This window comes from Andrographis paniculata, unplaced genomic scaffold (assembly GCF_009805555.1).
Source record: "Andrographis paniculata isolate CXL003 unplaced genomic scaffold, ASM980555v1 Contig26END, whole genome shotgun sequence".
Taxonomy (NCBI): Eukaryota; Viridiplantae; Streptophyta; class Magnoliopsida; order Lamiales; family Acanthaceae; genus Andrographis; species Andrographis paniculata.
Window position 1 is genome coordinate 1,084,174 of NW_026137557.1, and position 14,660 is coordinate 1,098,833.

The following is a 14,660-nucleotide window of genomic DNA, read 5'->3' on the forward strand; positions in this document are numbered from 1 at the left end:
AAAGTAAAAATCCTATTAATTATTCTTTCCTTATTATGTGAGCACAAATATTTGGGTATGTTTTTTTACACAAAATTTTTTAAATCTTATTATTTTGACTCTGTATTTTCCGAAACATTCTATCAAATATTTTTTTAATTCCAAAAATAAATCAAATTTTTCCAAACTCAATAAAAAGAAACACACCTTAAATTCAGTTCGTATTCAACTTCTAAGTAATTCCAATTTGAATAAACTTTAGGTTTTGTTCACCCAATGATTTGATTTTTGATTTTTAAAACTCTGGAGGGAGGTAGAATGGTGTTAAAAATATAAAATATACTATTATTTAAGATAAATATTTTATTTTATAATAAATATTTGACCTTTTTTTTTTAATATAAAATACTTTGTACTACTTCCGTTCGGTTATAAAAATTTCATTTATTTTTTGTATATTGATATTTAAATATTAATTATTATATAAAAATATAAAAAAAATGACAAAAAAAAGCTTCTATTAATATGTATAATACTATTATAATGACATTTGTGCAAAAAATTATACAAATATAAAAATATTTTTATGTTAAGTATAATAACGCAAAATATAAATGAGATCTTCAAAATCGTACGAAAAAAATATTATTTATTACTCTCTCTGTCCAATTTCTATTGTTCTAAAATATATTTGGACCGTTTTTTATATGATTGTCTTTTTATTATGAATTGACAAATTTGACCTTAATTTTATGGTAGAGATTAAAAGTAATAAATGAATAGAGTATAAAAATGTAAATTTTGTGCTTAAAAAAAATAGGACAATAATTGTTGGACATCCCAAATAAGAAAATAAAACATAAATTTATGAACGAAGGGAGTATTATTTTTTAGAAATCATAATTCAAAAATTGACTTAGACTAACAGAGCACTAGTGGTTCTTTTTTTTTTTGAATAATAGAGTAAAGATACCCACAATAATAATATTTCAAATGTGGGACAAATAAAATGATTCAGTCCAACTTAAATATGAACCACCAATTTTAAAACTATTGGCCTGAACCAACGGTCTGAATGAGAGCATTTTAGGTGCAACATTATAACTAAAGTTTATATTAATTAAATACTCACTCCTCCCACTAATTATGTGCTCATTTGATCGGTTACGGATTTTAAGAAAAATATATAAAATTATAAATTTTTACTTTTTTTGGTAGAAAAAATGGTATTTTCTTACTAAAGAAAACGAGAATAAATTTGGATGACAACAAAAAAGAAAAGTGAAAATAAATTTGAACGACGGAGAGAGTACTATTACATATAAATTATAAAAATATATTTTTAGTAATTTACATAAAAAAACTTTAATAATTATTATATAATTAAATTTTAATATAATTTATTACAGTTTATTTATTTATTTATTTTTATACTCACTCAATTCCAATATAATTAAACTATTTGATTAGTGATACAATATTTAAATAAATATTATTTAATTAGTTAATTATAGAAAATTGTTATACTCCCTCACTCTTGTTGAAATATTGTCAATTTTTTATTTTTGTTCGTTTTAAAATAAGGTTACTGTTTCCTAATTTAGTAATTGTACTACCTATCTAACATAATAAATACTCTTCCAACTTACACTATATTACACAAATGTCATTACTTTTATATTACACAATACTAGTAAGGATATTTTTGTTTTTTTCACTACAACCCAATATAATACTAGTATTAAAAAATCTACGTGTAAAAAGTAAACAACAATATTTCTACGGGACAGAGAGAGTATTATTTTATTATTTATAAAATATTTAAATATATTTTTACCATAAACATTCATCAAACATTATTTTAATATCAAATTCATATCATTTTTATTTTCAAACCAATCAAATGTTAATTTTACTAATAAATTTTCTAAATTACTTATTAATTATACAATACCTAAAACTATGTTTTCAGCTAAACTGGATAAATTAGCTGGGATATAATGAATATTATTTTTATATAATTATAATATTAATAGTTTTAAAATAAATTTAATATATATAATTAAAAAAAAATTTAGAATATATATTTAAATGTTTAAAAAAAAGCATCGCAAAAAATATATATATATAATATATTATTTTTTAATTTTTTTCTTAGTAAATAAAAATATCATTTATTTATTTATAATTAATAGTATAAAGTAATTTTATAAAATATATGAAATTTGAAATATAGATAATAATATTTGTATTTGAAGAGATAAAAATATAGAGATTTTGAATGAATTCTACGTGATCTATAATGTTATATGTTATATAGTTAATTAAATGGGTAAATTATATAACACTCCTTTGTGTTTTACTAAAAATGTACAAAATACCTTATACCTTGTGTTTTACTTATTGCGTGAAACCCCTTTTTGTTAATGTATAATTTGCACGAAACACCCAAATTCTTCAAAACTGATGCTCAGTTCTAAATAAAGACTTAAATTATGCAAGTTTTATAAAAATAAAAATGTAAAATATTTTAAATGATTTTTTTGAATAAAATAAATAAATAAATAATTGATCAATAATTTATTTTTATAATTTTTATAAAAATCAGATAACAATTTGTCTTAAAAAAGTATAAACTGAATAATTAATTATTTATTTTATTCAAAAAAATATTTAACATATTTTATATTTTTTCTTTATATAAAATTTGCTAATTTAGGTCTTTATTTATAACAAAATATCAATTTTGGACAAAAAGAGTGTTTCATGCAAATTTTACATTAACACAGGAGAATTTCATGCAATAAATATAACATTGGATGTTTTGTACATTTTTACTAAAAACACAAAAGAATGTTATATAATTTATAATAATTAAATTAATTTATATTTATTAAACATATTTTAATTTAATAATTTTAAATAGAAGACAAATTAGAATAAAATGAGAATGAGGGTGTATAAAATTATAAATTAAGATAAAAATTAATTAGAATATAATACAAATAATTATAGATGAAGCTAAAAATTAGTTTAATAAAAATTAAAAGATATTATAAATTATAAATTTTAAAATATAATTAAAATGTAAAATAATTCTTTCAAAATGTAAAGTACTCTCTCCGACATTTGTAACTGGGATATATTAACGTAGATACGAGAATTTAGGTAAAATATAATTAATAAGTAATTAAGAAATATATTAATAAAAATCATTGTTATATAATAAAAATAATTATAAATTAAAATTAAGATATAACTAAATAGTTATATTAAAATTTTAAAAAAATTATAAAATTTAAAATGTGATTAGAATATATAATTATATTTTCAAAAATAGAAAAAACAAATTATATAAAATGAAAAAAAGTAATACTCCCTCCGTCTCAATATTATAGTCTTGTTTACCATTTTTGTTCGTTTCAAAACAATAGTCTTATTTTTCATAAATAACTATATCACCATAAAACTACCTCTACTTTCATTTTTATTACATAATTGCTACAATTTTTTACACTAATACACTCACAAAGACAAAAAAGTCTTTTATCTATACTTCTTACCAACTATTAATATAATATCAATATTCCTTAAATTTCGTGTCAATCCAATTAAAACTATAGTTTTGAAGCAAATGGAATATAATATATAGAACAAACGAAAAAAAAATTATAACATGACATATTGGACAAATGAAAGTAATATTAATTTAAATACTCCCTCCGTCCACAAAAAAAGTATAAAATTATTTTTGACGCGGTGTTTAAGAAATAATAGTATTTTAATTATAGTGGGTAGTTAAAAGTAATGTAATGACATTTTTGCCCTTATTTTTTGGTGTAAAAGTAATGATGTGATGTAAAGTAGGGATATTTGTGAAAAAAAGTAAGGTATTTAATGAATGTTTACTTTATAATTGAACGTCCCAAAATAGAAACATGTATACTTTCTAGTTGGACGGAGGGAGTATAAAATAAAAAAAAAACCAAATTTATAATAGCTTCAAATTTTAAATTTTAAAAACCATATACGGTGTAAATAAAGCTAAACGCTCCTTTGTCAAACCTTGTAGATCAAGGTCTCGGTCGAGGATTGGGTCCAAATTTGATCATGGTGGATGCGTATGTGTATGTGTTCGGTGAAATTCCTATCTCTTTTCGGCCCGCGCGTGAGGTACACGCGCCACATACTCAACCCAAATCTATCCTTCTTTAACATATTCAAATTTCCTGCAAATACACCAGACTCGGGCAGTGCGCATTTGGACATTACCCATGCCACGCGCGCGTTAAGCCACGAACCAATCATTTCTGTTTACTTAGCTCCTAAATTCATATCCACCGTCGGATAGAACTAGTGCATCTCACGCGGATCCCCTGCAACTGTTCATAAAACTTCATCCCTTTATTTTTCGAAAACGCCATTGGACAACGGCTATGTCTGTCTCACAGCACAAATATCAATACAGTCTTCAAAAACACAAAACAAGAGAGATGAGAGAGAAAGGCTTTTACTGCAATTCAACAAAGAGAGATTCAGAAAATTCTATCGTTGTGGTGTGGAAGAAAAACAGGAGGGAATTTGGGGAAGGTGTGTCAATGGTGGGCAAAAATAATTAGGGTTTTTTGAAGCAAAAGCACATTTGCAATTATACCATTGTTTCGAAACTTTTCAACTTTTTCATCATCAAAATCAAACCCCCCTTTTTTGGGGGTTTTCAAACCACTTTCCTCTTTCAAATTCTCTAAGAAAAACATTTTTGAAGTGGAGAAGAATCTGGAAGACAGCTAGCTGGAATCAAGAAATGGAAATGGCAATTTTAGGGTTTGTGTTTTTGGGTATCTTCTTTTGTGAATGCTCTCTTGCTCTCACTCCAGATGGTATGTTATTTATGCTTTCTTTTTTATTTTTATTTTTTAAAAATTACATTATTTTGTCCTTCAATAGAATGAAAGTTTGTTTAAATATGTTATGAAAGTATAATGGAGGTTCTAGATAAATTTTGAAATAGTTAAAAATGGAGTAAAAGTAGTTGTTGGTTGTGTTTGTGTTTGTGTAACAGTAGTTTTTGGGTTTGTATAATAGTGATTTGATATACAATGTAATGTAGGAGGATATAATGTATTTATGTTGAAACTTTGCTTAGAAGTTTTTTATTGAGAATAATAAAAATTCAAACCAAACACAATACTAGTTCGACGAGGATGTAGATGAGAGGTAAATATGTGTTGCTTGTCATGATTTGTGTAGATAATAAGATTTTGTTTGGTTGTGATTTAGTGTGTTTTCAAGAATAGTCATAATTGTTTGATTTAATGTTTTGAATGAAAAATTATTTAGATCGAAATTTGAAAATTAAGTATTATCTTTGATGACCATTGTTTTTTTAGAGAAAAAATAAAAGTTGCTGTAAATGAAAACTTAACTCAGTGTGTTTGAAAAATGCAATCAAGCTATCTTCTAAATGTCATATTTTAAATGAAGAATAAGTACTTAATGTAATATTTTTTTGAAAAATGTAGTGTTGACTCAATGCCGACTTTATTTAGGGTGTGTTCTTTTAACAAAAAATATTAATATATCACACATATTCATTATTTCTATATTTTTTACACAATTCCTAGTAAATTACATAAAATAATATCCATTCAAATTATCTCACAAATCAAACACACCCTTATATTTTCGAAACAAAATTAAATTTTTTACATTATTTTAGGTGTGGCATTGCTGGAAGTGAAGACGGGTTTGAATGACAGCAAGAACTTGCTTAGTAACTGGAGAGACAGTGATGAATTTCCATGTCAATGGATTGGCATTTCTTGTAGCCCTCAAGACCACAGAGTAATTTCTATGTATGTCTTGATTTAATTCACTGTTATATGTGTTTATTTATCGGTTCGAGTTTGAGTTGGATGTTAGATCGGAGGGAATTGATTTGATTATTATTTGATTTATGATTTAATATACTATGTATGATTAAAAGAAATATAAAATGGGTTGGATTTTTAAATTATATTTCAATAAATATATATATACATATATAATATAGATATCATTTTATGTAGGTAATAAAATTTTATATGATCAGCATAAAGTAATTTTATAAAAAAAATAAAGAGTTTTGAATGCATATAAATATATTTGTTTATTGTGAAATGAAATAGAAATAAAAAAAATTTAGTGAGTTCCCATGATGTTAGGTTTAGACAGAGACTACATTTGGAGTTTTGAAAATTTTGGGAATAGTAAAAAAGTTAATAGTTTATATGATGTTCTGTGAAATAAAATATGTATTTGATCCGATCATTTTGAAATAAGTTATCATTGATCGATAGTGCCAAGAACTGTGAAAGGGTGGGTTCTTAAGGAGGATTTTGCTCCGGATTTTACTATTCACTGATAAAAATTTTTTCTAAACAAATCAAATCAAACACTTATTTTTTATTTGCTATCTTATACTAAAAATCAATTTTATATTCAAAACAACACATTAGTACCTATCTATCACATCTTAGAACTATTCAAAATCCAAACCACCAAACAAACACACCCAAAAAGTGTTTGTGTAAACACATATATGCTGAAAAAAAATTGAGAGCATAGTGCCGACTTCAATTCAACTTATAGCCTAACACACATTTACTTTTGTTTTGCTAATAGATTCTTGTTTGGTGTTTTGTGTTTTTAGCAACTTGCCATATATGCAGCTCGGAGGTGTGATTTCCCCGAGCATTAGTAAGCTTGGTCGATTGCAGAGATTGTAAGTTTTAATTAACTAAATCCCGATTCCTGAAATTTTTGGTGGTTTTTTTTTTTTTTTTTTTTTCTTTTAACCTTTGTTGTGAAATTTTTAGGGCACTTCATCAAAATAGTCTCCATGGTTTCATTCCTAATGAGATTGCAAAGTGTTCCCAACTACGAGCTTTGTAAGTTGCATAGCCATTTTAAGGAGGTTTGATTAGTTAGGTGTCGATTTTTTGAATTTTAATTGATGAATTGTGAGTGTAGGTACCTTCGAGCGAACTACTTTCAAGGAGGGATACCGTCTTCGATTGGAAACCTTTCTTTGCTAACTATATTGTAAGTTGTTGTGCTCGTCTCGTTAATTCATGTTTTGGTTTTGGCGCCAATTTTTAGGTAGTGTGATATTTCAATAGTGTTTTTACCGTTTCACGGTTACTTTCTGTTTGAAATGATTTTATAACTTGTATTTAAAATGGTAAAAGAGAAAATCTTGCTACTTTCAAGGAGGGGTACCGTCTTCGATTGGAAATGTACCTTTGTTATCTATATTGTAAGTTAACTTGTTCTCCGTCTTGTTCCTTCTTCATGTTTTAACTTTTGCGCAATTTTTTAGGTAGTGTAATTTTGATAGTATTTTTGCCTATTCGTCGTTATTTTTGTTTGAAATGATTTTTTATAAATTGTATTTAAAATAGTAAAATAGGAATGGTGTGTTCTTTTAGTTTTTTTCTCCTATACGTTTTCCCAAAAAATTAATAAATAACACATTATTTTTATATATTTACACAATTTCCTACATCTAACATAGAAAATTATTTCACAAAATAAATACACCCGAAATGTTTTGGGACGAAGGGAGTATACATATGTCGCATGTGTGTAATTTTGTCGTCTAGAATGTGTGATTGATGTCTATTGTTGCGACGTAGGGATTTATCAAGCAATACATTGAAAGGTGCTATCCCGTCTTCTCTTGGCCGGTTAACACGACTAGCGTATTTGTAAGTACGGTGAGAATTAGTTAGCATTACTTGCGAGTATGTAATTTCGGGATGCTTGATTTTGCTCGTAAGTGTGATTGTTTTAGAAATTTGTCGACGAACTTCTTGTCTGGCGAAATCCCTGATGTTGGCGTGCTCAGCAAGTTTAGGAACACGTCGTGAGTTTCCTTACCGCGCCTTAATTATTACAGAGTTATGGAATTTTGTTGTCGATGTTGCATTGAAGCTCGATGTTTACGTCTAGGTTTACGGGAAATTTGGATCTTTGTGGTCAACAAGTGAACAAACCATGCCGAACCTCGCTTGGCTTTCCCGCCGTGCTACCGCACGCCGAAAGCGACGAGGCAACGGGTATCGTATTAAGTGATCGCAATATCGTCGTTATTTTACATTCGATTCGCATTTGATCAATTTTTAAATTTTTCAGATTCTACGATCCCGCGAAAGCGATCTTCACATTACGTCAAAGGAGTGATAATCGGCGCGGTATCCATGTTTGGGTTTGCGATAATTTTCCTCGCCGTGTTCCTTTCGATCTGGATGCTGACGAAGAAGGAACGAGCCGTTAGAAGATACACGGAAGTGAAGAAACAAGTCCATCAAGAACCGCGTATGTAAAAACATTACCTTTTCGAACACTTGTTCGTTTCGTGCATTTTGTAATCGTTGATGTTCGCTTTGTTCTTGTAGGGGCCAAGCTTATAACTTTCCACGGCGACCTCCCGTACACGTCTTGCGAGCTCGTTGAAAAAATCGAGTCTCTTGACGACGAGGATGTCGTAGGGGCCGGAGGGTATGGTACTGTGTATCGAATGGTTATGAACGATTGTGGGACATTTGCAGTAAAAAAAATCGATCGGACAAGAGAAGGCTCGGACCAAGTTTTCGAGAGGGAACTCGAAATTTTGGGCAGTATAAAGCACATAAACCTCGTAAATCTACGAGGTTATTGTCGACTACCAACAGCGAAGCTTCTTATCTACGACTACTTGGCAATGGGTAGCTTGGACTATTTCTTACACGGTACGTGCTTATTTGAACCAGTTTAGAGTCATTATCGCGTTATTGCTTTGAGTAGAGTTGGCAATTGGTCGATTCATGTCGGGTTGAATACTTTAAATGGGTTAAATTATTCAACCATAACCTGACCCGCTTATTATCGTATCGGATTCGTGTTTATCCGTTTATTATCGTGTCTCGTGTTGACTTGTATACATTATTAAGTCAAATTTTTTTATACAAATTAAATTATATTTGGTTGTGTTATGTTAGTTTTATTGCTTCGAGCGTAACGTGTACGATGAATTAGATTAAATTATTTAAAATTGAATTTAGTTTAAATTGATATGAACAAATTATTATATTATAATTATTTTACATATATAATAAATATATTAATTAATATTAATATATTATAATCGGGTTCGTGTCGACCTGTATACATAGTTGGGTTGAAATAATTGACTTATACTCAATTATTTCGTATTGGGTTGTCATGTCGGGTCAGTTTTTGCCAGCTTTAGTTTTGAGGTTGCTAAAATGTTCGTATCTTCAAGATACAGACGATAATTCCGAAGATCGTGCGTTGAATTGGAGTGCCCGATTGAGAGTAGCCATCGGTTCGGCGAGGGGATTGGCGTATTTACACCACGATTGTTCTCCGAAAATAATTCACCGCGATATAAAATCGAGCAACATTCTATTAGATGAGAATCTCGATCCTCATGTCTCTGATTTCGGCCTCGCTAAGCTATTGGTTGACGAGGAAGCTCATGTCACGACTGTGGTCGCCGGAACATTCGGGTATCTTGCTCCAGGTTCGGTTTTGCGCCTATACTTTTAATTCGATATTATTTTCTTTGTCTTGAGATTTATTTGACAATAATATTTCTCCAATTTCTGAACAGAGTATTTGCAGAGCGGTAGGGCCACCGAGAAGTCCGACGTCTACAGCTTCGGTGTCCTGTTGCTCGAACTTGTGACGGGAAAGCGACCGACGGATCCGTCGTTTGTGAAGAGAGGATTAAACGTCGTCGGATGGGTACGTACGATTGTTTTAAGTTATTCTTGTTTTTCAGTAATTGTTTTAAGTTGTCTTGTATCTAAAACGTTACGAAATGCTCCCTCCGTCCGTAAATTATGTTTAAGTAAAAAGCATAATAAATTTCTTATAAGATATTTATTGAGGAGTTGATAAAAAACAGAGTAGATAATAAGGGTGGGCAAATATTTTTATTTATTTAGAATTTTAATTATTTTTTAATATAATTTTTCTTAATTTCGCTTCGGTTCGAATTATTGGTAATTATTCTCAGTTAATCGAAATTTTAGATTCGGATACGATTTGCGGTTTCAGGTATTTGTTTGGTTCGACTTGATTGGTTCGACTTGATTCGAATACCAAATACTTGTATATTTGCAAATACTCGAACCGTGTCCACCCCTAGTAGATAATACTGGATAAAGTTTCGTGGACAATAAAAAAATTTGACATAATTTTATCAAACATGCAGTATTACTATCTCCGACTGGCCTTAAGGGTCTCGTTTATTTTTTACGTGTTGATCTTTGAATTTGATTTTTGAATATTAATTATTATATCAAAATGTAATACAAATTAAGAAAAAATTGCAAAATATTTTCATTGGTATTTTGTAATACTAGTAGAAAGACATTTGTACAAAAAATTATACAAATATAAAGATATTTTTAATATTATACGCAATGATGTAAAAAAAGTAAATGTGATTTTTAGAAGCTGACGGAGGGAGTATTATTATTTTTATTTAATTTTTTCATCTTAATCACATGTTTATATCGCAGATAAACATACATTTGAAAGAGAATCGATTGGAGGATGTGGTCGACAAACGATGTCCGGATGCTGAGCCGGAGACGGTGGAAGTGTTGGTCGAGATAGCGGGGCGGTGCACGGACGGGAACCCCGACGAGCGACCCTCGATGCAGCAAGTTTTGCAGTTCTTGGAGCAAGAGGTCATGTCGCCGTGCCTTAGCGAGATATACGAGTCGCATTCGGACAAGAGTTAGGGATCGGGTTTTTTTTTTTTTTTGGCGCGTTATTATGTGTTTGTCCAAGGAAGATGGGACGGATATAAATGTTGTATTGTTCGGCGACTCGCCCCGACGGGCTGGCGCGAACAATTTTTGGGACGAGCTAACGATTGTTTGGCGAGTTCACTAAGGATGTGAATTTGTTCGATATTTCTTGTATATATACTTCGTTGCTGCTCTTTTTGTGCGCACGTGTACGTGTTTTTACTTTTTTCTGAGTATGTTTTATTTAATTATTATAAAATTTAGAGTTGACAAAAATAAATATGATTCGTAAATTCAATTTGAATTTGATATAAATTTTTTTTTTTTTTTTCGTCTCAATACAATAGTTTTGTTTATCATTTTTGTATGTTATTAAATAATAGTCTTATTTTTATAAATAATTATATCACCGTAAAATTATCTCTATTTTTTTTATTATTATTATACAATTACCACTATTTTTTTTCACTGATATACTTATAAGAACAAAAAAGTCATTTATTCATACTTTTTACCGACCACCAATATAATATTAATATTCTTTAAATTTCGTGTTTAAGGTCGGTTTAGCCTGGCCTGTTTTAGTAATATTAAAGAAATTTTCAAATAAATATACTTTCATAAATAAATTTTCAAATAATTTTTTTTTATAAATATATTAATTACTAAATATGTATAAAAAGTAATAAAGTAGTCTAACGATTAAATTTCTGTCTGATTAATTGTAGGTCATGGTTGAATTCTTATATTTATCCCAAATGGAATCTTCCTTCGTTATTCTTGAGCCAATTTATTGGCCCATTACATTGAAGTGAACTTTTTTTTTGGCCCGTTATAATGGAACATTCCAAAATAGAGATAAAAAAAAATAAAAAATTAATTTTAAGATATCTAGTACTCCCTCCGTCTCAAATACCATGTCTACATTGCCGTTTCTGTCCGTCCCACATACCATGTCACTTTCCATTTTTGGAAAATGATTATACACTTTAATCTCATTTTAAATTTTTGATTTTTTTTTAAAATTTTAATTAAACTAATTAGTTATCTTAATCTTAATTTATAATTATTTATATTATAGAATAATTATTTTTACTAATATATTCTTAATTATCTACTAATTACACCCCTCCTAAAATACAGTGTCTAGGATTTAGGGAGGGAGTAATTATTTTACTTAAAAAATATATATATATACACACACACGCATATAGGTTGTGTTTCGATATGTTATTTTAACGTTCACATGCAAATAACACACTAAAAAAAAGAAAAAAAATACATTATTTATCTTTATAAAATATCATGTAAACTATTATATAAAATACAAATATAAGGTGTTTTTTTTAATTTGAATAATAATTTAAATATGATATTTTAGAAAAAATATATATTTTTAATGAAAATTTGCAATTAATGAACTGTAGAGAAACTAAAACCAAACTACAAAAACACTCGTCTTTGATTTTATATTTTGACTTTAATAGTTATTGAATGGTATTTCTAAAATAAATATACTCCCTTCGTGCATTTATTTGCTTTTTGCACGTAATTTTAAAAATATTAGTATTATATTGGAATATAGTAGGAATAAAGTAGAAATGACTAAAATAACTTTGTTAGTACGTGTGATATAAAGATAATAACATTTGTGTAATATATTGTAAGTTGTAAGGGTATTTGTAATGTTAGGTAGATAGTACAATTACTAAAAAAAAAATGGATACTTTGTTATGGGACGGACTAAAATGAAAAAATGGATACTTTGTTATGAGACGGAGGGAGTATAAAAAAATATTTTATTAAAAAAAAGTCAAATAAATGAACAAGCGGGCGGTTACTTTCGGGTAAATTAGGGAAAAATTGATTTAAATTTAATACACTCTCCGTCTCATAACAAAGTATCCATTTTTTTATTTTAGTCCGTCTCATAACAAAGTATCAATTTTCTTTTTTAGTAACTGTACTATCTACCTAACATTACAAATACTCTTACAACTTACAATATATTACACAAATGTCATTACCTTTATATCACATATACTAATAAAGTTATTTTAATCATTTCTACTTTATTCCTACTATATCCCAATATAATACTAATATTTCTAAAACTACGCAAAAAAACAAATGAATATTTACTTATGAGACAGAGAGACTATTAAAAAATAATTTACAATATATTTTGTGAAAAAAAAAATATAATTCAGATAGTAAAATTTGAAAAAAAAAATGGACAACAAAAAAACACATTATTTGTGGGTTGTAGTTTTTTATTTTTGTTCTTTTACATATGATTCTAATTGTCATATAAAAACGAGACCTGCATATGACTTATTTATTTCGAATAATGATTTAATAATTATGTCATTATATGGAAATTAGTGAATAACAACCTCATAGTGGACAACATTGAACCACAAAGTAATGAATGAATGGGGAACAAGTTGTAATTTTTAATAATAAAATAAATAAAAAATCTCATAAAATAATATTTAAATTAAAATTCAGATTAGGAAAATTTAAATTAAAATACAAAATAATGTTCTAAAATTTTAAAATTCCATTCTCTTCTCCTTAAATTATGCAAACTTTTCCCAATCCCAAATTCCCTTTGTTACCCAAATGTAGACATATATTTTATAGTAAATTTTTTTAAGAAAAATAATAGTGGGTGTATATTTTTTTTAAATATAAAATATTCATATTTTATTTTAATTATTGATTTTTTTAGGGAATAAAGGTTTTTTTTTTTAATAGTATTTTGATTAGAAGAATTTTTTTACAGGTATAGAAAATTGGGGTAATATAAAAAAATAATACTTTATACTGAATGTTAATTTTGAAACTAGAGTATATATTATATATATTGTATAATATGTGTATATTTAGTATTTTTTATAATATTAATTTATAAAGGTATTAAAAATTGTGGATTAGATGAATTTTTTTTTTTTTTTTGTTTATTAATAAGTAGAGGTGTATAAATTTGGAATATTTTTTTAAAAATTGAAAATGGCGAAATTGTGTAGTAAATATAATTGAAAAATAGGCAAGAGGAACAGAACATCATGATGTCCACAATCTCTAAATTTAGAGAGTAATAGTTATAATAAAAAATACTCAAATATTTGGGTTGTGTAAGTATATACTTCCTCCATTTCGTAACAAAAGTATTTATTTTTTTATTTTGGTATATTCCATAATAAAATATTCATTTTTTTTTTTTAAGTATATGTACTATTTACTTTTATATATATTATAAATACAAATACTATATCCTTACAACTTCTAATATATTATACAAATACTATTACTTTTATATCACATAATACTAATAAGATCATTTCAGTCATTTTAGTTATTTATACTTTATTTCTACTGTATTTCAATATAATACTAATATTTTTAAAATTTCGTACAAAAAGTAAATAAATATATAATTATGGAACATACAGAGAGGGAGTATTTCATAATTTACAATACAAACATTTAAATTTTGAAAAATTATTTTCTTAGTTTGGTGACTAACATATATTATTATTTTAGTTAAGGGACTGAAATTTATGTAAGTAATATTTTTGCATAATTGATTTTTCCACGTGGAAAATGAGCACGTGACATCAGCCTGACAAGTCGGAGCATGTCTATTTAGGCCATCCACAACACAGAAATCCATCCAGGGTTTCTTCCCATTCTCTCTCCTGTGCCACGTCAGTTTCTCTCTCCGCCACGTCACGAAGAACTCCAACTATATTTTACATTCACATTAAAGAACCCTTTAAAATCTTTACTTTTTCCACCTCATTAAATATTTTATCTATTTATAAAATAAACTTATATTTTTCCATTATATTTTATTCTTATAATATTTAA

At 27.3% G+C, this 14,660-nt stretch overlaps 1 protein-coding gene across 2 annotated transcripts; it reads left to right on the forward strand.

Annotated features, from left to right (window-relative positions):
- Window positions 1–4,447: 4,447 nt before the first annotated feature.
- On the forward strand, window positions 4,448–10,947 carry LOC127246182 (LRR receptor-like serine/threonine-protein kinase FEI 2). Of its 2 annotated transcripts, none has more exons than XM_051267432.1 (13): window positions 4,448–4,859; window positions 5,699–5,834; window positions 6,671–6,742; window positions 6,837–6,908; window positions 6,991–7,062; window positions 7,656–7,727; window positions 7,814–7,885; window positions 7,972–8,078; window positions 8,155–8,337; window positions 8,418–8,750; window positions 9,284–9,544; window positions 9,635–9,768; window positions 10,551–10,947. In XM_051267432.1, the coding sequence occupies exons 1-13, from the start codon at window positions 4,784–4,786 to the stop codon at window positions 10,773–10,775; spliced, it is 1,815 nt and encodes a 604-aa protein (XP_051123389.1). In that variant the 5' UTR covers window positions 4,448–4,783; the 3' UTR covers window positions 10,776–10,947. The 2 variants fall into 2 exon arrangements, with proteins under 2 accessions (XP_051123389.1, XP_051123390.1); XM_051267433.1 differs by having other exon boundaries at window positions 4,450–4,859; window positions 9,290–9,544.
- Window positions 10,948–14,660: the final 3,713 nt, after the last annotated feature.

Coding starts and splice junctions, on each gene's coding strand:
- LOC127246182 (XM_051267432.1), top strand. CDS start 4,784: ATGGAAATGGCAATTTTAGGGTTTGTGTTTTTGGGTATCTTCTTTTGT. Junction 7,886..7,971: donor AGCAAGTTTAGGAACACGTC/GTGAGTTTCCTT, acceptor GTTTACGTCTAG/GTTTACGGGAAATTTGGATC. Junction 8,751..9,283: donor CTTGGACTATTTCTTACACG/GTACGTGCTTAT, acceptor CGTATCTTCAAG/ATACAGACGATAATTCCGAA.